The 25,036-nt window shown below is 38.9% G+C and overlaps 1 protein-coding gene across 2 annotated transcripts in view; it reads left to right on the forward strand.

The window, feature by feature from the left end:
* The window catches only part of OSBPL10 (oxysterol binding protein like 10), an 82,946-nt gene that overhangs the window by 32,830 nt on the left and 25,080 nt on the right, over positions 1-25,036 (forward strand). The window contains exons 4-5 of one of the 2 annotated variants that reach the window (XM_017732076.1): positions 1,447-1,657; positions 10,028-10,173. In XM_017732076.1, coding sequence (XP_017587565.1) covers positions 1,447-1,657; positions 10,028-10,173 — 357 coding nt within the window. The remainder of the gene's footprint in view (positions 1-1,446; positions 1,658-10,027; positions 10,174-25,036) is intronic. The other variant, XM_017732077.1, reaches the window with a different exon arrangement.

The raw sequence follows: 25,036 nt of genomic DNA on the forward strand, positions 1-25,036 counted from the left end.
CTTTCCCTGACTGAGGAATACTTGCATAAGTGTGTGTCTGTGGTGTTTTTGCTTTTGTTTATCTTTGAAGCAGCCACCTTGTCTGTGCTATGGAGCTCAGGTTCACAGTGTGTGACTTCTGAAAGCAGAGCATTGCCTGGGATTCTGTGGCTGCCTAAAGCTGCGTATTGGAGGGGTCTGTGTCACCTTCTGACAGGTCTTGTTCTCTGTCAAAGGGAATTAAAATTGTCTGTGGCTTTTACTGAAGTTTTGGCCTGTGTTTTAAATGTTCATTATTAAAATGTCATGTTAACCTTCAGCAAGGCATTTGGCTAAATTTACGGGCTGCAGCAACAGCTTTTGTGTGATTCTACTCTTTTTTTGCAAGAATGGTTATTTGCATCTCTGAGTTCAGTTTCCTTTCTAGCTTTTCAGTGCACTCAACATATATTTTTTCAATCAGTCAATTTACAGTAGCGGAGGAAGGCTGCAGGAAGCTCACAATACTTGAAAATATAATAATGATAATAAAAAAGTCATGAAGTTCATAATACATTTTTACAGTAGAGCAGCGTGGACAAGTGGGGCTTGAATCTTTATTTATTATGATGTTTTCAGATACATTTTTCTGAAAGCTTTGGCTACCTCAAGTGTAAACCTGTAAGTTTTTGCAGTAAGTTTTTTGCAAGGTAAGTCTAAGAGGCTTGTCATGTACATATATCATTTCCTACAGCCTGTAAGAATGGAGAGAGAAATTTTGAACAGCTCCTTTTTCTTTTGGCTTTAGGATTTTGAAAGCTTGCCAATTTGCTTAAAGAGCGGCCTGCTCAAATACTGTTTTTACCTGCTATACAAGCACCCCTTTTATCTTCATCTGGATGGTCCAAATCTAGAAAGAGGTTAACTTTCTGCCTGGCAGCTGGTGTTCATATTGGATATGAAATAAGTACTCTAAGTTGCTTCCTATGCTACTGTCTGTAAACTTAAAAATTACTGCATTTTGTAAAAACAGTTCCCTAGTGATGCTTGAGAAATGGATAATGCCCGTTCTTAAATTGTGATTAGATACTTTATTTAGGGAAGGAGGAAGGACAGTGTGGCTTCTGAGTGTCTCAGATCACAGACAAAGGCAAGAAAATCTAAGCTTAAGTTAATAACAGAGAAGGAAGTAGAATTTTCATACTTTTCCTTTACAAAGACTTTCAGAAACTATGAGTCACTATTAAACCTACTGTGAACCTACTATTTTAAGAGACTATTTTCTCTAACATAGTCTTGACATTTTTACAGGACTTTGGTAGTCTCAAGCCCTTCGTTTTTGTAGGTGAGTATATGGTATGTTTGGATCAGAACATTAACATCCATTTGTGGTAGTTCTTCACATTTAGTCACTATTTCAATCCATAAGAATTTCACAGCTACATAGTGATATTTCCTATGACAGCAGATGTTTTTGGACCTTTACAGATCATGAGCCAAGCTGAAGGACAACAGAAGAATCTTGTACAAGCCATTGAAGCTCTCCCAAATTCTGGACCCCTTACTGCCTTGGATCAGGACTTGCTACTTTTAAAAGCTACCTCTGCTGCCACCCTGAGCTGCCTTGGAGAATGCCTGAGTCTACTACAGCAAAGCATGCATCAAGTGGGCCAACAGCATAACAGGACACTGTCATCAGGTGAGCACGAGCTCCCTTAGGTGTTAGTTCATGTGCCTTGGGGTGTTATTATGATTTGAAGCAGGCAAAATTAACCCTTCTTAGAGAGGCAAGTTGGGATGAGCAGTTAATGAGCTTCTGCAGCTTCGAGCACTGTAGTTCATTGCTTAAAAAAAGACATGAAATGTATTGCAATCAGAAGAGAGGAGGAAAAGAGATGGTCTTCTCAGAGAAATCCACTCCTGAAGACAGCAACACAAAAAAAAATGGGGCATGGAGAAGAGGTATAAAGAAGAATAAACCTACATTCTTAATGGCAGTGCTGAACCAGCTTGGTTGTTTTGTTGTGCTCCTCCTCCTTTCTTTTTTTCTTAATAGATTTCAATCTCAATACAGATTTGTTTGATAAAAATAATACTATGCAGTGCTACAGTGAAAATAATTTTTCCAGTTTTCTGCATGAAAGGATGCTGCTGAGGTGGATTTATTTCAGTCTGTGGTTTTCTTTGAGTCTGGAAAGAGTTCTCCATGCTTAAAAAAAAAAAGAAAATCTGCAGCAAGTTTTTATGAGCCTAAAATGTCAGTGTGATACTCCACTGAGCTCTGTGGGCATGAGCCTCTCAGTCCCCACGTACCTCAGTGTTTCCAGTTCACCCAGTTCTGGGTCTGTCCATAATGTTGGAAGTTGGACCTTTAGCTTTCTGAAAGGGTGGAGTGTTTTACCATGCATAAACTGTACTGCCAAGTCTTAAGAGCAAGAGTAGATGTGAGAGAAGCAGCAGCAGCAGAACTCTGGATATGGGGTGGCTTTTTGTGTTTTCTTCAGGTGCTTCCACAACAATCCCCCCCAACCTGCCCTTACTTGCAGGGCAGGATATGCCCTCAAGGCTACTGAGGTGGCACGGTGGGACAGCCTCTGAAGCATTCCCATTGCGAGGAGAATAGAAATGAGAGGGTTACTTGGGAAGCAAGAAAATCATATGAAAGTGGTTCTTGGGAAAAACAGTATTAAAGCTTTTGACACCTGTCCTGTGGTACATGCTGGCTTTCCCACATCCAGATTCTGATTGGTTTCATAAAGGAACATGATTTTTAAAAAATTCCTGTTTTCTTGTAGAAAATGCAAAACCCCCCTTGAACTTATTTAAGTAGTAATGTTAAAGTGCACTGAATTAAATTATTTGATACAACTTTATTTCAGAAAGAATGGTTTGAAACAGAGATGAAAAGCATCCTTCAAAGAAAAGTTACTTTCTAGTTTCAAGGTCCCTGAAGGTTGTTTTTCATCTCAATGTGATCTAAGTGAGCTGTCAAGAGATAGATGACTTGAGGTGTACATGTCCTTGAATCTGTGTCCACATAATCCTATGTTAAATCAGTGTCTGTGTTTTGACTTGATAATGGCTTTTGAGAATCTGTGGACAAGAAGAGAGAAAAGCAAGCAAAACATTAGTAATCGCTTAAAAGGAATCGCCTTTTTTTTTTTTTTAAAAAGTCATGACTATGAAAAACGGAATAATAAAATCTAGTAAGTGTTTTTGTTTGTTCTTTGTAAGACTGTAAACTTGCACGAGAATCCTTTCAGGGATCAAAATTCTGTAGCACTGGTTCACACCAGCATCTTTGGTGTAACTGTGAGAAGGTGAATGCAAGCAGTTAATTCTTCAGTGTGTGCGTGGGCTTATTCTTTGGTATGGAAGTAAAGAAAAAAAAGAACTAAGGAAGCTAAAAGCTGCTGAAATATTTAGTCTCTTCTCCCTGACTGAAAGTCTGTGAAATAATTTTTTTTTTCCCTAGGCCTTATTATGCAATACAGTTGCCTGAAAGAACCTGGCCTACAAGTCTTGATTACTGATTTTCCTACGCACTTAATCTTTTCCAGGCGTACTTTGATAGACTTAACGTTTCTGCTGAGTCGGTAGAGTTTCAGAGTCATCAAAGCTGCATAAGCTCATACCTATTCAGAGTAAAGCCTTTAAGTAATCCACTAGCAAACTCTCATTCTGAGAGATGATCTCTTTCATTTTGATTGTGTTCTCCAGGTGAATTATTTAAATTTTATACACAGCAGGTACAACAGAAGATGACCTTTACTGTCACTGTCAGGTGAAAATGCCTCTTGTTAGTTTAGAAGCCATGTGCTCCTGTGATAGGAATTCTCAAACACCTTTCTCGTGAGATGTCATGGCCCTGTGCAATTTCTTGCCAGGTGCTTCAATCCCAGTGCTGTCTCATTACCTGCTGTGTGGTGTAAAGGTGCTAGTGGGCAGCGTGGGGCAGAATGCATAGACAGAGACAAGATAGGAATTTGATAATTTATTTTCTTGCTTCTAGCCTACAGTTCATGAAAGCAATCCAGGCAACATAGTCTTCCTTGTGTGGAGTGTGAGAAATTACCAATTGCTTAGCTTGGGTGACTTGAACCTACCCTTGAGTTTGCTTTCCTTCAGCATCCAAGCCTCTCACTATTATGCCATAAAGAGAGAGGACTGCCTTAAAAGTAGATAGATATCTACTTAATATGCTTTCTCTGTATCTTTCCTTGTGTACTTGTGTCTTTATACCCAATTGTGCAAGTTTTGCTGACCTCCCTGTGCTCTGGAGGCCTTGCAGTCTTACTGCCTCTAAAGCAAGGACTTAAAAGTAGCTGAGAGTTTCTGACCTAGTACTTATGGAATGCTCTCATGAAGATTATAATTAAATAGTAGCTATTTTAAACTGATTTACTGACATTTATTGTTTTTGAACAAGAAAAAAAGTGTCTTCTTTCTTTCGATGTAAATATTTTTGTTGCTTTGTTTTCCAGTAATTAGAGTAGAAAGCAAGCAGCTTGGCATTCACTCTAGTGGAATCTTGTCCAGATTCTACAATTATGTAGGTCATGACTTAAAATATTTTTATGGCATGCTTTCTAAGTTTAAGGATGACATGATTTCTCCATTTCATGTTTCTCACAAATTGTCAGTCTTAGACCTCAAGCCTACAAACAGACATGAAGACTAAACTGAAGTCTTCAATCTTGCCTTGAAGGCTAGTCAATACATTTTTTATTTCCACTCTGAAGATTCATGGAAGGGTTTGTGTGATTGTCTTTTTTGGAGGTACATCGACAAGAACAGTCAGTGAAGCAAAATCCTGTCTGTGTTTCTATTTTTGAGTCAAAATAATGTCAAATAATGTCAAAAATAATTTCTAGCTGTCATTATTAAAGGTATGTGCATTAATCATTGGCTAAATTCTTTGTAATATTTTTTCTTTCATTGAAAAATATGCTGGAGAAGGGTATTATTAGCTGAAAGTGTTGGTTACGTATAGTGTGAGTTGAGGATGAGGGATTGCATCTCTACAAGCTTCTTTGGGTTTGGGAATTACGTTTTTTTTTTGGTAGGATGGAGGAGAATGTCGAGGCCTTTCTTTTTGGCTAGCAATGTCACCACTTAGGTATATCTGAAGTATTTGCTGATCAGCATTAAGTGCCTTCTGACAAGCTTGAGTTCATTTGGCATGCAGAAAAGGGGCAGGTACCTTTGAAAATAAAAATGTGGAGAAGAAACTTTTATCTTTATTTCTAACTTTAGAAGTTCTAGTGTTATTTTTTTCCAACTCTGAAGCCTTTGGCAGAAGGATATCTCCAGAGCCTGTTGACTGCAATTGTTAACATTCTTCGCTCCCAGACTGAGAACAGAGCAAACTCGAATGTTTGTTTTAATGTAGCTCTACCAGCGTATGTTGTGTTTTAGGTCTTTTTTTTTTTTTTTTAATTTTAGTGTTTTGGCAGACAGAATCCTCTCATGTAGTAGCAGCCTGCACAGATCAATCCGTTCTTTTAATCTGTGTTTCACATTAGCCATTCATTTACTGAATAAAGCATCTTCCTCATAGGAATTCCTTCCTATATTTTTCTGTCTCTGCCTTGTCCGCTTTTCCAAAGTGTAAAACGTTTCATTTTTCAAGATTTTTTAAAAACAAAAGCCAAACTCATCCTTACTATGGATTTTCTGAAGTTCACTTCAATGTGCAAAAGCTGCTGATTTTGGCTCCCATGGAAGTAAACGGATCGGGGGTGATTCTGGAGTTGGGGAAGGGATATAGTTGAGCTTTTATTCTCTATTACCTCCGTTTTGGAGAAAATAAATGAACAGGAAAGGCAAAATCTAGATACTTTCAATTTGTTGACAAATGACAGTTAGGAATTCTCTTGCAGCTGAGATGACAAAAGAGAAAAATGAGCAGATAAGTAAGTCCTTATTTGTGCTTAAATGCATGTTGTCAGGGAAAGGTGAGGAAAGAATACAGGGGAGTACATATTCTTTGTTACTGGTGTACTTTACTAAATTGGCTTGGTCAGTCAGTTCTCCCTTAATTGTACCCTCACCAGTCTTGCTTCTGTCAAGAATAACCAGAGCAATTTGCTGTTCTATCTAAAGGCTGATACATTATTCCTTACATGCTCTTCTTTGATTGGAGGATAACATTATTTTCTAGTCCCCACACAGCATTAGCAAAGAGAGTCTCATGTGAAAGGCAGAGATGCAGCTGCCATTTGCTGTTTCTGTTTCAGTGTGCTGCAGGGATTCAGCAGAGAGACAAAACTGTCGCATCCATCCCTGGCAGGGGAAGGAATCTGGATCTAATATTGGTTTCTCCTCAAGGCCTACCATTGCATTGTTAAGGGGATATTTGTTAGAATATACTGAAAATATGTCATAAGAGTGTTATCAATAGGTGTTAGTTTATGACTGTGCCAGGGAAAAAAATGTAGGTAGCTTGTTTTTTGTAGTCTCCTAACCAAGACCAGACGACTTAAAATTAGGAAGGCATTTCTTACAGAATTGAGATAGGTGAAATAATAAGCATATTTCATGCACCAATTATCATGAAAAAGTGAGTTTGAAGGTACATCAGGTACCCAGAAAATCAAAACCAGCAAAAGAAAATTATCAGCATTGCTTAACTGAAAAATCTCCTGGTAAACCTTCTCTTTGGAGAGAACTTCACCCCCCCCCCCCACCACCACCCCACGCACCGATCTCAGAAAGGATAAGTAGGTTGTCTGGCTGCTGTACTTTGCTTAGGTGCAGCTGTTCTCATGTGCCTTGGTGTACTTGCTGGCTGTGTGTTCATCACAGTGGAAACTGGTGTTGATAGGAAGGGGGAAAGAAGCTAATTTTTGGGTATTTTCTATGAGAACTCTTGTTATGTATATACATATGCTCTGAACTTTCAGAGGAATCAGACTTGGGTTTTCACTCCTGGAGCTACAGCACCAACACTGTGCAGGTGGAAGAGATCTGGCTGATTTTACTAGTTGTGTATTTGGTACGTTCTTTATAATTTTTGCATCATTTGCTACAGAAACAGATATTTTGTGTTAATTAGCGTAGCACTTTGCATAGTCTAAAAGTAGTAAAGTAGCTATGTAGCTGTGAATACTTTTGTATAATTTGTGACTGCCTTTCTGGAGAATTCCTTTAGAGCTCTGAAATGTATCAAAATAGATTAGAATTTACCTTTCTGCCAGCTGTCTTTGGCTATGACTGAGAACAGAGAAGAAAATCTGCCTTTGAAAAAACCCAAACCAATGAGAGCCATTTCTTCCTATTCTTACCCAACTCTGAAGATAAACTTTCTCATATTGTGTTTAGTTTTTATATATGTTTACTTAAATCTTTATAAGAACAGGGACTGAACGAGTGATAGAAATCTTTGAGTCCCATAAAATGGCAAAGATGGCAACTCCATTAGAGCGGATCAAATGATTTACAGATAGCAGCTCAGTCTGTGGAGAGTAAATTCCAGTAAACAACTGGATTAGATATGGCACAGATGACAGCTATACCTGTACTGTTTTGTGGTAAAAATAATTTGTACTAGTGCAGATGAGAACATTTTGGGTGTACTGAAAAAATGGAAAAAAAAAATCATGAGAAACTGTGATGAAAAGTTTTAGAAAACTAATAATGTCAGCGAAGTAGGAGCCATATTGTTGTGGCCTTTCACTTTCTACATGGAGATTTTATTCTAGTCTTTGTTGTTTTTAAGATAATTTCTAATGAGTTCTCTCATCAGACATTGCTTTTGCCTGAAAAGCGAGCTGCTGTATTAGATATATGGCACATCACCCTTGGGATGATACGAGAATGCTGACATCTCAGAGTAAGATTTGTAAAGATCATCACAGGTTCCCTGATGGCACTTTGAAACTAGGTGTGAATTTTTCTCAACTTGTTCAGGGAGATGACTTTTTATTTGTTTATATTTCTGTGCTTGTATGACTTAATATCTTTCCCTGCATATTTCTCTTCTGCAAAGTAGTCAAACTCCAGATGCACAGTTTAACAAAACAATTTTTCTCATATGCAGAAGTGTTGAGGAGATGCATGTGCTTTATTATAATTTGGACCTTAACTCTTGGCATCCTGTTGGTGTTGGCAAGGTCATAATGTGTTTTTAAGATCTGTTTAAAATTTTATTAAGCTGACAATATTTGTTGTTTTGTGAGGGTAGTATTGCCCTTAGTACAGGAGAGAAAACATGCTTGCCTAGTTCTAACAGTTTCTATTTCTCTAAGAGACTCTAAAATGTGCAGAGAAAGACAAAGGAAAAGCTCTTTTTACAATGTATTTGCACTGAAGAGGAGAACTAGTATAGTGTTTTTAAAAATATGTTTGTGATGATGAGGTAAATGTTCGCACTTAAAAATTTCCCCTGAAGTGAGGTATTTCTTCACATGGGAGCTTTTTATTGTGCTTATTTACATAAACTAGATTTAAAAAAAAAAACCAAACCTGTTTACAGTGAAGGCCAAATAGATTGTTTGTGCAGAGAGAAAATGGATAGCCCAAGGAAATGATCGAATGACATATTTTTAAAGATTGGCATAAAGGGAAGTCAGTTCAATTTTTTTTTTTAGTGTCTCTGTAATAGGAAAATAGCAGCAATAATCCATTATTCAGCTTTTTTTGACAGGGAAAAACAGAAAAATAGATCGGGATCTGTTGCTGCAAAATAATGACAAGTGAGAAGCATAATTTGACAGCAGAGCCACAGACATGTTCTTCCTTTGGCAAGGGGAATTTTGTGTAATTGTATGAAATAGACATTTTAAAAAAGGAAAAAAAGCTCAATTTTTTTTCCCCCATCGGTTACTCAGCTCTTTGAAAATAATTTTATGGTTGACTATTTACTTATGCTTTCCTCATGCTTTCTTCAGCAAAAGATGGCACCACAAAAACACCCTAAGCAAGGTAGATCTGAACTTCTGCCATGTCTCCATAACTTAGTGCCATTTAAGATGAGAGGAATGTTCTGTAACTGTTTCATCTCTAGAATTTGGTAAGAGTTCAGCTATGGGATTTGTGGCCCATTCTTTAATAATGGGAGCATTAATGTAGCACTACACAGCATAGCCTCTCCAGATCAAACCATTTACTTCACTTAGGAGGCAATCTCTGGTAACCCTGGTGATATGGAGAGGAGAAATTGCATGTTCTTTAATGTGCTTTGTGTTGCTCTGCGTCATCTTAAAAACTTGTCAGTGATGAGAGGAGATCCTCCCTGTGGCACTAATTGTATATTCATTTACAAATCGTGGTAATGACTGAAGTGCTGTGATTTTCTTATCCATATCTCTACATTTTATAGCAGCGTGTAATTAATAGCTGAAAGTTTAAGTCCTGTGCTGAGGGCTGCTGATTTGACTGTTGAGACTATGTTTTAGAACAGTTAGGGAGGAACAAGTGTGCACTTGCCTCAGCTGATTATTCTTAAATACAGACTCACCCAGGAAATCAAGTGCCCCTGGAAATAAGGGTTTTTCTGATGTCAAATTCTGGTTGATTCATATTTAATGTGTATCTTTCTAATGAGACCTCTTTTAAACTGTGGTCTTGGGACCACTACAGCATTTTAGTATATAATCTAGAAAAAACTTTTTGTAGTACAGACAGAGATAAAATTCAGCTGCTAGGCTTAAAACTTTGATTTCAGGCAGAAGAAATGGAGGGTTTACTTGGAAAACTTCATAACTATGAAAATACTGGGTAGGGAATACTCGTGTAATTTCTAAGGTATGCCAGATAGAATTATACGTAAGAATTATACAGTCTGGTGGTAGAACTAACATTCATTGACTTAAAAAGACCACTGATAAGTTGGCCTATAAGATGCTTACTTTGGTTATTTAGGGTGTTTCTTGCTTCCAAAGTCAGGGATATAATTTGAGATACTGCATAAGATAGTTCAGAAAGTACAAGATCATTTGTTACTCAAGTAAAGCTGTGCATGGAAGCAGAGAAGAGATACAACTAATTTAGATCAGTAGAATGATGAGGTGAATGGAAGAAATCTGTAATCTTTCTCTTGTAAGCTGATACCTATTTTCTGCTTCAGAAGGTATCCTGGGATGGCCTGGGCCCAAGTCACACTCCACAGAGCAACTGAAAAATGGTGCCCTCAGCTCCTTATCATCTGCTAGTGCCAACATTACATGGGCAATAGTTCCATCTGCAGCCCAGGATGCACAGCCAAACACTGAGGTAAGCATGCTTGGTGTCTGTAGGTTGTTGGTGAGATGCAAACCATGTGTGATGGTGGATGCTTTCACTGATTAATTATCGTATTTTGTCTTTATAGTATACTCTTTGTTTGAAGTTACTTGTGATAATGATAAGTTTCATGCAAAAGTGCACTCCAAAAACTTGAAAAATGTGTTGATACTGTTCTGTGCTTTTGCTTCTCTGAGGTACTTGTGTCAGCCAACTTTGGCGAGTGTACAATTTCTTTCTAATCTTAAAAGCAATCAACAGACTGTCAATACACATTTCTATCTTCTGGTGCAAAAAACCCCCCCTATTTATTTATTTTTCTTTCTGGTTTGAGATAGACAGGAGACTACTTGCTTCCTACTTGTTCTACCATGTTGCTCTTTGCTCTTGGGCATCTCTTGAGCATAGCTGACTATTCTTTGAGTTGAAAAACTATGTTATTTCCTGATCCCTTTTCCTGTTAAGTGATAATGGGCAGAACTTGTCCACATCATCCTGCATCAACCAGCTGATTTGTGCTTTTGTGGCATTTACTTGGTAAAGGGCAGTTCTGAAGCATCCACTCTTTGAGGAGACACACAGCTGCGTATCAGACATCTCATGCACTGAAAATCTCTCATCATGACAAACTTCTCCAGCTTCTACTGTCTGCTTCAGTAACCAGTGCTGCCCACCAGGAAAACACTTCACCCTGAGACCCTAGAGATTATAGGGCACCTGGAACACGTGAGACCTGGAGAACTGGGAAGAAGTTTTCAAAAGAGCTGAAGAAACGAGTGAATGCTCTGGGCAATTGGAATGGCTTAAATTAAATTACATTGCTTTTAATAAAATATGTAATGACCGGAGACACCAATAAAGCTGTTTTTTCCAGTTCTTTTGTAGTATGTTGAATTGTACATAGTTCAAAACAAATCACAGATAAAGCAGATTTTTAATTTTTTCATGTGTTCCTTTGGTCCTCTGTCCTTAGAAAGGAATTTTGTATTCTGTTACTCTTGGTGTCCATTTACCAAAATGTTTAAATTTACTGTAATTACTTTTTATTAGGAAGTCATGGAATTCCTTTTTTCGGATAAGCCAAGTGTACTTCTTACAGTGTGTTTTTAAGACAAGAGGCTATTTAAGAGTATTTTGGGAGTTACTATGTACTGAACCACTTTTCATTAGAGTTTTTTAGTTTTTTTTGGGGATTTTTATTCTCGATTATCCACTAAAGCCAAATGGGATGTGCAAGCATGAACTTTGCAGCAAGAACATAAAGAGTAGCAGCTGATTTTACTCACATTAACGTATCATTTTGCAGTTGAGTTGAGCCATTAATGACATGTTTTAAATGACAAATTTTTTTATGAGTCCAATCCCCTCCTGTTTGTTTGCTGATGAGAGACACTGAGTTGTGTGTGTGGCTTGAGGTACTGCTTTGCTTGTGGAACTCATGATTTATTGAGAAGGGAGTACCCTAGAAGGGATGGATATACGCAAGGAAGTGTAGCATTGTTGATGGTACAGAATCCTCAGTGCTTTGTAGGCAGTCTTCCTGAAATCAGGAGCCTGCATTTGGGGGCCCTGGGGCATTAGCCACTAAAAAAGAAGAAAAAGAGGTTGGTGAAGAGAGGAAGATTTTTAAGTTACAAAGAGGTCAGCTCAAGGTGGTGTTTTTGGTAGAAACAGTAAATAGGAGTTTGTGGATTGGTGGAGCAACAAGAAGCAGCTGGAATCAGGCAGGTAATTTTTGTAATGTAGTAGTACATTTTAATGAGCAGAAAATTGGTTTTGCCCTGAGGAAGTGGCCTGAATCAGGATTCGTTCCTGGAAGCTGTTTACAAACCTGCATCTTCCCTTACACTGAGTCTGCGTGTGTGATGCTATCTGAGATTGATACTGTTGGCTCTGAATTTGAAGTATTTCTTTAAATGTAGCTGATACATTTTTCAGTTTTGATCATTTTGATGAATTTTTTTCTGAGAAACTTAACAGTTACCCTGGTAAGAATGCTATCTGTGCCGGGTAGTCACCCAGGAGATGATGTCTGACACGCCCATAGTTATCAAAGATGTTTGATTTGACACAATTTAACAGTTCTGTGTGCAGGATGTAGTCATATTTTTAAATATATTGTGGCCTTGTGTGTCCAAGGCAAGAGCTTAGATCTGGCACTGAGTAAGCACTTTACTTTCAAAGGTATAAAAGCACTGACTGTGCTAATTACTTAGTATGTATAGTAACATATAAAGGCAAATGCAAATCATCACTTGTTTGTTGTTTGTTAGTAACAGTGATGACATCAGCACTGAATGAGAAAATGCTTCTAGATGTCATTAGTTGACATTTTGTTGAAGCTGAATGCCCTGATTTCTTTTTTTATTTATCTGATAGCTTCTTTTAGAAGAAAGGAGGAATCCACAAGTGTCATTCAAATGAAGCTTATTTCTCTTAATGATTTTCTTTTTAAAAAACCCAACTAGGCACTAGATAATCTCCATTTCTTGAAGAAGCTGCTGGGGTATTAATGGGGCTCAACTTTCCAAATATACCTACCAGAAGAAATAAGCCTTGCTTTTACAGAAGTTATGAGATGAGAGTGCTAATTCCTGTATCAGTACTATCAAAATTAATTCCAATCTCTTCTTTGACTGGGTCTAGATTTTTATTTAAAAGAAACTGTAATTTTATGGTATAACCTCTATGTCTTAGTGAGAAGCTATACCCCAAAGGAACGGGGGAGAGCTTTTTGGCTAACTCTCAGTGTAGTATAGTAAATGTACTGACCAAACAAATTGTGAATTGACCTCTGGTCTGAAATAGAAAATGCCATTAACTGGCTAACCTTGAGGAGCAGCAGACTCACCTGCTTATATTGTAGAGTGTTATTTATAAGGAAAAGATAGTTTTAAGTATGTGGATCAGCAGTGATTTTAAGAAGAAAACAGATGTTATGTTGGGGCAGAGGTGGGTGTGGGTGACTGCTGAGGAATCTTTCCCATACAGCTGCCTGCCAGTCGCAGCAGTTTCCTGGCAATGTGACTGAGTGGCTGAGTGTGTTTGGTGATAACTGTGTGTGTGTGTTTGGTGATAACTGTGGGAGTGTGTTAGGTGATAACTGTGCTAATTCTCAGCACGACATTCAAACACTTCTCAGGTGTGCATTAAGCGGCATCATTAACAAACCAGTGACTGGTTTTTATATGTTTGTGAAGAACTGTGGATCTTGATGAATCTCTGGAATAACAAGGTCCATCTAATGCAATTTTCTTTGAATACTTAAGCATTCTTGGGAGATGTAGAAAATTCTGGAGCTTAGTTTAGATGCCACATGTAACTATAGTAAAACTTTTCTTTTTGGTTTGTTGCACTGTCAGGGTTTCAGGAATGCAGTTTCTTCTCTGGTAGAAGCTAAACATTATTCAGCCAAATACAAATAGGTAACAGGCTGTTCTTATGTGGGGTCTGAAAGGGAAGGAATAATTTTCTTTGGATCTAATAGTTCAGTTAAGAATTATTTTAAAAATTGTAGCTACATCTGCAATATAGCCCTCTTCATGTGATTTTTATGCCTTAAAATGCCATGCCAGCTGATTCTTCCCATCCTGTGGATCTGGTCTCTGTGCAGTCTCCCTGCTTTCCTGTCCCTAGCTTTCCCTTGCCTGTGTGCATGAGCAGCTGTACGCATGCTCCAAATGGAAGTGTCTTTTTAATGGGATTGAAGTTTGAGCTCTGTAGGATTGAGCCTTTAGCTCTGATTATCTAACTGCTAAACCAGGTTTTAATTGTGATAGTGATTGCAAGGGCAGTCAAGTCCAGGTTATTAAAGATATTTTGGTCCCCTGGATGATCTGAACCTTGATGTTTTCAATTGTAAGAGGGAACTGTTCTATTTAGAGGAGGTACTGAATTGTTTAATATTATAAGTTTATGTATTTTTTTTTCATTTCTTCAGGTGATAGTTTCTTTCAAGCTGTAATTTGTTTTTTATCTGTACGTAAGTATATATCCTAATATGACTTTAGAATTTTAGACTTTAGAGCTATTATAGAATGTATTAGAGATGCTAATAAATAATTTAAAAATGCTCATGCAATTTTAGAAACTAAGCAGGATAAATGAAATTATTTCTACTTCAATGTTACCTCTATTTATCTGTGTCTTAGCAGATGTGCCCAGGTCTGTGGATTGTTTCCTGGTATAATTTGTTTCTAGTGTTTCCTAATTCCTTTTTGTACTTGACAGAAATGTGTATAATTGATGTTGGGAGATGAGCTTAGCCATGAACAGAGAGCTCTAGCCCCAAGTGCAGTAATGGAAGAACAACAGATCAGGATGGGCAAGTAATGTTTGCAGCATTACAGAGAGTCCCTTTTCACTGTTTAGTATAGACATTACAGGATTTCTCAATGTGCTCTGCTTTTTGTCCTCTGCACCATTAAGTACTTTTCAGGCTGAAGAGCACAGTGAATGGCCTGTAATGATTTAGCTAAATTAATCTCTAGGCAAAGATGGTACCAGTTAATCCATTCACTATGCAGACCATCTAAAAAATGAAATCTGAGGTAATCAATTGAAGGTATATTTAAGGATAATGAAGGGAATGTATATTTAAGGATTAAATGTACAATTAGACTAAAAGTGGAATTAAATGACCCTAAGCCTGCTACAGCAGCACTGACAATGACTAAGATAATCTAGCTAATTTTGATTTGGTTTTTTTTGCTAGCTTTCTGGAATAGCTACTGTGTCAGCAAACAGTCCTCTAGTAAAACTGTTTATGCAAATAATTAATAAAAATTTTATCACCAATCAAACCCACTGCATATTATTGAATCAGTTCCACCTCCAAAATGCATGTGTTCCAGCTGCTGTCTATGTAATTGAGAGTAATATACCATGTAAAAAAAAAAAAAAAAAAAAAAAGCTTCAATACCAAATCTGCTTCTAATTTGAATAAACATGAGGTTCTGATTCATGTGGAATTCCGTAATTACTAGTGGAAGTCAGTGAAAACTAATCATTGGAATATAAAGAACTTGGGTTCCCTTGCCATAAGGCTTAGAAATTAACTCTAAGTGGATCGATGGCATACTCTATTCAGTATAAAACTTGTGGCCCTTGCTAAAGGAACTCTGAAGTCAACATTAATTTTATTTCAGGATTTCTGATTTGTTATGTGCCAGTTAATTTGATTTGTGCTGTCAGTTTTATTTCTTAGTATGTGTATATATGTGGGTTTGGCGATACTGCCCATTAGAAATCTTACCCATCTCATTAATTACTTACCTAGACCTTACTAAGTTGAGCTGAACTCTCCTCCAGGGAAAGTTTGTCTCAGGTTGGCATTGCTTTATCTTGCTTAGTGAAACAACATCCAGACTGGCTTCAGCTGTTCTGTCTGGTCTTGCTAGAAAAAAACCCGGGGTTTTCAGCTTGTGGTGATGAACTGTAGTGGTTCTTTATTTCAAAAGCCCAGAATGTGGAAACAAATCCCAGCTGTGATAACAGAATTTAATTCTAAAATTTGTCTCAGAGGAGGAGTTGGAAGGAGCAGGTGAAAAAGGCAGAACTCTTCCACATTATAGAGAGTCTTCAGTCTGAGGTGGACCAAGCGATTGATTCATCAGACTGAACAATTCTTAAGAAGCTTTTCAAGCAGAGAGTTCCACTGGCCTCAAGAAGTTAGACATATAAAAGAAGACAATCTTCTAGGCCTAATTTGTTTCACATATTGAATGTTCTCCTGGTATGATTTATAATGATTTGGTTTTCTTTTGAAATACTTAAGGGTTTTTACTTGGGTTTTTTTGAGTTTTGTGTGTTTATCAGCAATGTGAATGTGTATAGTGGATGAGCAAAGAAATTGCAGGAAGAGTCGGGGTGGTTTAATAAATGTGTCGTCCTGGGGCAAGACTGTTAATACTGCTTGTATTAACATGTCTTTACCATTTCTGTCCTCTTAGAAATATGCTGACATGTGATACTGCATACAAGAAATAGCACTGTGAGAACTGGATTTACATATAGATTGGTATTGCAAGACCAGATGATTGTAATGGTTAAATTTGTAGTTGTCCATTTTTTTGTGCCCTCTTTGCATATGTGAGTGGTGTATTATTGACTAATGTGGCAATATTTTTCTGCCATAAATTTGCTTAGCTAGCATACAAAGCGACATAAAAGAGAATTACAGCTGCTAAATGACTTCAGCTCTGTTAATTCCTAACTTTTCAGTTACTGGGCATTGCAGGCAGAATCATAATGGAATCACAGAGTACCCTGGCTTGAAAGGGACCTCCGGAGGTCCTGCAGCTCAACGCTGCGAAAGCAGCGCTAATCAGGTCAGCTTGTCCAGTCCAATCCTGGACATCTCCCACTGGAGGTCCCACAGCCTCTCTGCACACAATCTTGCCATTTCTCTAGGGCTTTTGTCAGTGGGGGCAGAGGGTTGTTTGATGAGGGAAGGCATCATACTCAATGTGCTGTACTGTCTGGTGAGCAGCTAACAGGGACCTGTCTTCTGGAACCCTTACCAGAAGGTGTTTGTCCTCCCCCTCTTCATGGGAATATGAGGCCTGAAGAACCTCTTCTTCTTGTTTCTCCCCAAGGATCTCTAGAGAGGATGCCTTGTAATATTAGGGGGATGTCTAAAGTGTAGCTTTCTGCCAGCCTTTCGCCCCGTGCTACTTCCCTGCACTGACCTGCAGCTCAGTGCAGTCTTTTGTCTTTAGCTCCCCAAAAGTTATCAATATGAGACTTTCAGACCCCTTGTAGTGTCTTGAAATGCTGCCTGGACAGTGACTGGAATCTGTCCTGCTGCACTCTGTGGTTTGTAAGCTTGTACACTTATTTTGGATAGTGTCAGATTGTTTGAAGCCATCTTGCTTCTAAAAAATGTAATTCACAGAATAAAACTGAATATGTTTCAGGAAATTGTTCTTCACTAGTGTCTGTATTTTGCATTAGGAATAGGTTTTGTTAAAATTGTTTATGATGTGTGATGCTCTCTATCTTATGGTTGTGATTTATGCTAGCCTTCAAGTTTTTTTTTGCTTTAATTTAGGACAAGTCCATGGGGCTTTTCTCCTTGCGCATTTTGTTTTATAGTCTCATATAACTATTTCTTTCTGATGATACTAGTGATGAAATATATTTTTTTCCCAGTTCTTACTGAATTTATGCAATACTGCAAAGTCCTCCTGTATTTTAGGATTCGGTCCTCGGTAGTTCAGTAGCCCTCATTTCATGAAAAGTGCTCACAAGCATGTGTGGGCTGGTACTGATACTTAATCTTCCCCTGTGGCGTCTGTGCTTGGCAATTAGCTGCTTTTCAGCCTGTTTTCAGAACTGACTTCCTTAGGTTTATAAAGATCGATTTTTGCAAGAGGAATTGTCTTATGAAGAAAACGTGAACATGTGGGGAAAAAGTTGTCCAGCAAACATTATTTGGTGCATATATACAGGATTACAATGCTGTAGGTAATCCAGATGAGGATCTCTGTATAACAGGATGTTTAGTCACTGATTGGTTCTTTATTTTTAAACATAATCACTTTCAGAGTTAGCTTTGAATATTATTCTCTGAATGCTTGCACAGGCTATACTGCAAGGTAAACATAGATGCTCTTTGTTTCATGTTACATGCGTTTGTTCCTATTCTTTAAACAAGAAACCAGTCCTTTTTCTTCTGAAATCTCGTATTATCTGGTCCTCATCACTGCTACATTGTTCTGTTCAGCCCTAAATATAGTCAGAGGTCAGAATGAAACACATCTGCAGTGTAGGAAAAGGAAGCTTTTCTGAGCTTGTTCTTTATTGATGAAAAGACTTCTGTTCCCAGAGATACTCCTTCAAAACATTAACAAAAAGGCATTAGTAAAGCTCTCTAAATGGTGAGTATCTGGATAATGTGCTTGTCTCCAGATGCCTGACAGATTGTTTTTGTTGAGAAGGAAAAAGATTGCAGACCTATTTGTCACCTCAGGTAGAGGTTTTGTGATCATTTTTTTTGCTTGCATTGTCTGCATGTCAGCCTGTCTATGCAGTATTAGTATCAAGATGCATTTCTGCTTTGCTTGCTTGCTTTGCAGTGATGGGGTATCTCCTGAAGAAGGATAGGTATTTCTTGGTTCAGTAGATGTCTCTGCTATTACATGTTGTATCCAATTGATCTTGTGTGATAGACAGATTGCTTGCATTGCCACACTTTGATTCTTGCGCTTGTCCCTAGCTGGAGAGATTTTCTGAACATCAAGTGTGTTTAGCATATTCAATGAAAAACAACCCCAAGCAACAAACCACAAAACACATACAAATTATCCATACACACAAAAAAGAGATGTTTTAATCGTTGGTGGTCCAAGTTAGAAGAATTTTATTTTCTCTGGAGACCTGAATTGCGAAACACATACAACAAATTTGGCAAGAAATTAGTTTCTGGGCACTCTCTAGACATTCTTTTGTGATGTGAGCTTTTTCTACCAAATAATACCTGGTTTGACCTATTAGTGCTGAATGATGTATCTGCAGTTACATAAATGCTTTGACCCCACGCTGTCAGAACACAAACTCAGATACAGCAGTTACTTACCTATTCAGATAGGCCTGGATTATTTTTCTTAGTATACATAGTTTAAGGTAAGTAGAAAATCTGCCTATTATGCCGTTTTTCCTTTGTTATACGAAGGAGAAAGTAACTGTCTTGCTGATTGGTTCTGTATGTAGATGACAAAAACCAAGTGGTATTCTTGCTTGCCAGGGTGGTGGTGTGTGTAAGTTATGGGGTGTTCACTTTTTCGTTGTAAAATCCTTCTCATTTGGTTCTCATCCTCTATTACTTGCTTCGATACTTTAAAAGTTAACTTTAATTTTGGTTCATCATTGTTAGAGCTAAGCTCTAATGACAGAATGCTGAGAGAAGTGTGATTGTGGGTGTGTGTTTTGGGGTTTGAAAGGGGTGGGTTCCCCCTTGAGGTGGTAGACTTTTTGCATTAGAGGAAAGAGTTCCTATGAAATACTCAGAGTAAATTTGAAAAATGCAGCTGTGCTGAGCCTGTCTGTTTTTCTACCTTTAAGAAATCTTTTTCAGGAAGAAATGAAGGTGTACACAGGTAATGAGTTCTGCTCTCTAAATTCTCCATTTAAGATCTTTGCTTCTGAGCTCGTTAGGTGGCTTTGAAATGTCAGACCTTAAACACTGGGCAGCCTTAAGTCTCTTTGAAAGTCACTGTAACTTTGGTATCCAGGTGCCAACATTACAGTGGGCATATGGGATGTCAGTGTGTTTGAGGTTTTATCTTTGATCTGCTCATTCTTTGCAGTGATTGGTCACAGATGCCACCAGATGCAAAGCATAAATAAGACTGTGGTAAGATGGAGGCCAGGGCTCAAGCAATGACCTGACTTCACCACCACTTTTGCAACCTCATTTTTCACCTTCCTCTGCTTACATTGTGTGGTGGTAAATGTTGAGAAGAGTATTTTCTATTTTTTTTTTTATTTGAACTGTTCTTTAAGAGTAGAAAAGCTTATATAAAGTGATACAGGAGCTTGTTGGATATTAAAAAGTTTTACTGCCTTATAGTTAAGATTAGGCTTGATAATCTGTAAGCGACAATGCATTTGGAAGTTAGAGAAGTGGTGAGTGGATGAGGATGATTTCAGGAATCAGTCCTCACAGTGTTTCAGACTTTGTTTTATTTCAAGATTTAGGTTGAAGTAAACAAAGTTTCTATAATTTCTGTTTAATTTTAGTTTTCTATATGAGAATGATTCCTCCTTTTAAAGCTTACAGTGAGTTTGTGTGGCAAGATTTTGGTATTGGGGGGGGGGCTACAGGGGCGGTTTCTGTGAGAAGCTGCTGGAAGCTTCCTCTGTGTTCGACAGAACCAGTGCCAGCCTGGCTCCAGAATGGAGCTGCTGCCGGCCGAGGCTGAGCCCATCAGTGATGGTTGTAGTGCCTCTGGTATAACAGACTTAAGAAGGGAGAAAAAAGGGAGAACAATAGCAGAGAGAGGAGTGAGAATGTGAGAGAAGCAACTGCAGACACCAAGGTCACTGAGGAAGGAGAGCAAGGACAGGAGATGGTCCAGCTGCTGGAGCAGACATTCTCCTGCAGCCCGTGGTGCAGACCATGGTGAGTCAGGCTGTCCCTCTGCAGCCCATGGAGGACCCCATGCCAGAGAAGGCTATGACCCTGTGGAAGCTCATGCTGGAATAGGCTCCTTGTAGGACCTATGGATCCATGGAGAGAGGAGTCCATGCTGGAGCAGGTTTCCTTGCAGGGCTTGTGACCCTTTGGGGGACCCATGCTGGAGCAGGCTGCACCTGAAGGACTGTACCCTGTGGAAGGGACCCATGGAAGAGCAGTTTGTGAAGGACTGCAGCCCATGGGAAGGACTCACTTTGGCAGAGTTCATGGATGACTGTCCCTGACAGGAGGGAGTCTGTGCTGGAGCCCGGGAAGAGTCTGAACTGGAGTTGCCCTGAGGAAAGGTGTGAAGTACTGACTGCAAATCCCATTCCCTGTTCCCCTGCAGCACTGTGGGGAAGCTGGTAGAAGGTAGTAAAGTTAAGACTAGGACAAAGTGGTGAGGGGATGATGTTCAAGATTTGGTTTTATTTTCTCATTGCCCTGCTTTTATTTGATTGGTAATAAACTGAACTAATTTCCCCAAGTCAAGTCTCTGTTAGCCATCAGGTAATGGGTCAGTGATTTCTCCCTGTCCTTAACTCAACCACCCATGAGCCCTACATTGTATTTTCTCTGTCCCCCCCAAGAAGGGAAGTGAAAGAGTGGTTTTGGTGGGCACCTGGCTCCTAGCCAAGGTCAGCCCACCAAAACAGCACGACAATATGCTAGTCCGTATATAAAATACTTTAATAAGTACAACTTTCTGGACAAGTTACATTTGAGATTCAAATCAGTACTAATGAGGGATGGGTGCATTGAGCTTGCATGTTTTTTTGTCAGGTGCATGCTACAGCTGGTAGTAAGTGCAATTAAATGTGTTGTGCCCAATGGAAGAAGAAAAGACAAGTGGAGCATGCAAGTTAGTGCAGTTTTGTCATTTCTGATGCAGTGATAAGCTCTGCAAGAAGCTAACAGCTCATTATATGTTACTGCTTTGGGGTGTTCTTACTGTATGTGCTTTACAAGAAGAATTCTAACTTTAGTATTGAAACTGGTGAAAATCTTGTGGGGCCAATTTCTCAAATTAGTGTAAATGTGCTAAAGCTCCCTGACCTTACAGAGTTATATTTAATCTTACACCCACAGAAAACCTGCTTGCCAGCTCTCGAGTTACACAAATGCAAGTGTAAATGATGCTTGCAAACCTATGTCATTATTGAAGAGAATCTGAAAATCAAAATGAGGCCTTTGACTTTTATGTGCAGTACTAGAACCAATGATAATTAGAGGACTGCGGGAAATACAACAATCCTTGTCTAGTCTGAAAATGCTAATTCTGTTTAATATTGCTTCTAACTTATCTCTCTTTCTCTTGATGCAGATATGTTTTATACAGTGGGGTTTTTTTTACAATCTTTTGCATTTTTTTAATGTAGAAGGACTTAAAGAATACTTCTCTTGGAATATTACAGAACGATACATTTTTATCTGGATGTTAAAGTTCCTAAGATTCATCCTCTTGCTCCTGACTGCAGTCCATTTTATAGTATATAAAAATGTTTTTATGTCTAAATGAAGATTCTTACAGTATTTTTTGTAATTATATGAAGAATATGAGGTCCTTAGTGCGTCCCTGTCAGGATATACGTGGTCTCCGCTTACTACCATGGTGGAGAAAAGATTGAGTTATGCTATGCCTTCTTTACTTTGGCCTTTACTGGTAACAGATTTTTGGGATCAGAGGGGAAGTCTGGAGGGAGACTGACCCTTGGTGGAGGGGGAACAAGTTAGGCAGCACTTAAGCTGCATATATATAGCTCCAGGGTCTCTAACAGGTTATGGAGTTTGGGAGAGGTTCATGAAAACTAGAGGAAAGTGAATGTCATTCATTTTTTAAAAAAGGGCAAGAAGGAACATCTCTGGATGCTCTGGTAGCATCTGGGGAGCTGCAGGTTTGTCAGCCTCTCCTTGGTCCCTTGGAAGGTGGTGGAGCAACTGACCCTGGAAAGTATCTCCAAAATATAAAGGACAAGAGGGAAATTAGGACTAGTCATAATGGATTTACAAAGGGAAAATCACGCTTAACCAACATGATAACCCTCTACAATGAAGTGACTAGCTTGGTGCTTTTGGGGAGAGCAGTGGAAGTTGTTTGCTTTAATGTTGGTAAGGTTTTTGACCATTTCTTCCCTAACATCCTTACAGACAAGCGGACAGGGTATGGATTAGGTAAGTGGGCAGTGAGGTGGATTTAAACCTGAACAATCCAGGCCAGAGGGTTGTGATCAGTGGTATGAGGCCCAGTGACAGAACAAGAGGCAGTGGGCACATGAAAGTCAGTCTGAACATCAGAAAATGCACTTTTGCCATGGAGAGAGAGTTGAACACTGGCATGGGTTGCCCAGAGAAGTTGTGGAGTCTCCATCCTTGGAGATAATCAAAACTTAGCTGGACATCGTCCTGGGCAACTGGTTCTGCGTGTGCCTGCTTGAGCAGGGTGTGGGACAAGAAGACCTCAAGAGGTCTGTTCCAACCTAAATGAGGCTGTGATTCTCTGTGTTCCATTCTTCCCCTCCAACAAATAAACAAGATGAGACCCAGGTGATTCTTGACAGCGTTGTTGCATGAAATGGTTTGTGAAATATGTTGGAAAATGAAGCTCTGAGCTGTGTATCTGTATTAATTACCTAACAGTTAATTTCCAGCACAGCAGTTAATTTGAAAAATTAACTTGTGGAAGAAGCTTTAGAAGGATGGAGGCACATTTGCCCTTTCACAGAAGTGTAGCTTTTGACCCTGTGATTCTATCCCAGGCTGGTCAAAGTGTCTTTTTCCTAAAGGCATTTTTTTAAAATGCAGAATGTTTCCTTCAGAAACAATTTCTTACCTTTACAGGTTTCATCTGTTAAAAAAGAATCAGCATGTTTTCTGGTGGAGACTGCTGACTAGAACATCTGTTTTGTATCCCAGCAGATGACCTCTCTAAATTAATCGATCCCTGTTCTAATGAGGTGACCTGTTTAAAATAGCTCTCTGCCAGTGTGTATTTTCATGTCTTTGGCATTTCAACTTTGAAGTGCATCTCTTTGTGGGATTTTTAGAAATTATATTTTATTTTCTCTTCAGATTTTTCTGAAAAATGCTGGTGCTTCAGCCCAGTATTGGAAACTGATTTTGATTAAAGTGATTCTAAATATACGCCCCTTTTTTGTGGTTGTTTGTAACTGGTTCAGTATTGGATTTCTCAGGGTCGGCACCTAAGCCAGGCTGTGCTGTGCACAGCTGTATTTGTTCCCAGGCTGGGCAGTGCACAGCTCAATAGCTTTCACATTATACTCTGACCACACAGGAGTGGAGCAGGTCACTGCTTTCCTAGGCCAGTTTTGCAGTTACATTTTACAGGAGGAGATAAAAAAAAAAAGTCTTGTGTCTGGTAGTGCAGAAAATCTGCCGTTAAAGGATAATCACTCAACATAATCCTTTGCATTCTGCTGAATGCTTACACATTGGATACTACTAAACTGCATGCTATTTTCATGGAAAGAAAAAGAATTAAAGAATGGCTGGACTTCTATGACACTTTAAAGATACACTAACTTTGTATTTTGTGACTGCGTGTCCACTCACACCATGTGGTGCTTACATGTTGGTTAAAGAAATATGTGTTAGTTAAAGAAATATAGGTTAGTTACAGAACTATGTGTTAGTTAGTTTATGTGCTCCTAAAAACCTATTTAATAGTTACCTAGAACAGCTAATGAGGAGAGAGGGAAATACAGAAAGGATATTGCTTGCTGAAGATGACTGCTCTTCAGTTCCTGTAACAAAAATTCTAAACTGCTTCCTTAAATTCTTTTCCTGGGAAAGTGAGAAGAGAGCGGTTGTCTGTATGTCATTCACTGAAGGTCACTAGTATGTTGATGACTGTAATAGCAGAGTTGCGTTTTTTTTGTGACCTTGCACAAGTCCTTAGAATAGGGATAGTTAAGTTAATTAAAATTTTAGTCTGCGCAGTGTGCTTACTAAACACTAGTAATTCTAATGTTACATTGTACTCATCCTCCCTGATGAGCAGAAAGGCTTTCATTTACAGCAATGCAAATGCTGCTTTCCTGAGCACCCAAAGTGTCCATTGGGTGGCTTGCTCTGACCGTGGATGTTTTGTAGGGTAGCAGAGAGGCAGTTTCACGGAATATTCTGAGTTGGTTGCTATTTTGTTAGTAACAATTAAGAGGCAAGGAAAACCTATTTCATCAAGAAAGAAAGGATTTTATGGCCCTGGGTGAACATGCAATCTTTGGGAGAAAAGAAAATTCTTAGTATATGATTTAGTCTGCAGACTGGTAATGGGTAATTTGTTTTCTGATGCTGTTAACAACTTAAGGCTATGCAGCTGTTATATGTTCACGTAAAAGGGTGTTACCTGCTAGCATGTTCTCTTTCTGTCCTCTCTCTGTCTCATGCTTGTGCACACTCACACACATTTGTGCCCCTTCCCCTCCCTCCTGGAGAAGCGCCGATCAGGATGTCCTCTGGGAACAGCAGCACCATTTCCCAGTTGGAGCTGCGTGCAGTTAAGCTCACTGATCTCAATGCCATGTGACTGGAAATGCAAGGAGCAGATTGCCATCCGGTGCACACTCTCCAAACCCTCAGATAGCCAAAAAAAAAAAAAAAAAAAAAAAAAAAAACGGGGGGGGGGGAGGGGGGGGGGAGGCTGCTTCTGTCTTTTCG

Source organism: Corvus brachyrhynchos, unplaced genomic scaffold (genome assembly GCF_000691975.1).
Source record: "Corvus brachyrhynchos isolate BGI_N302 unplaced genomic scaffold, ASM69197v1 scaffold53, whole genome shotgun sequence".
Classification (NCBI taxonomy): Eukaryota; Metazoa; Chordata; class Aves; order Passeriformes; family Corvidae; genus Corvus; species Corvus brachyrhynchos.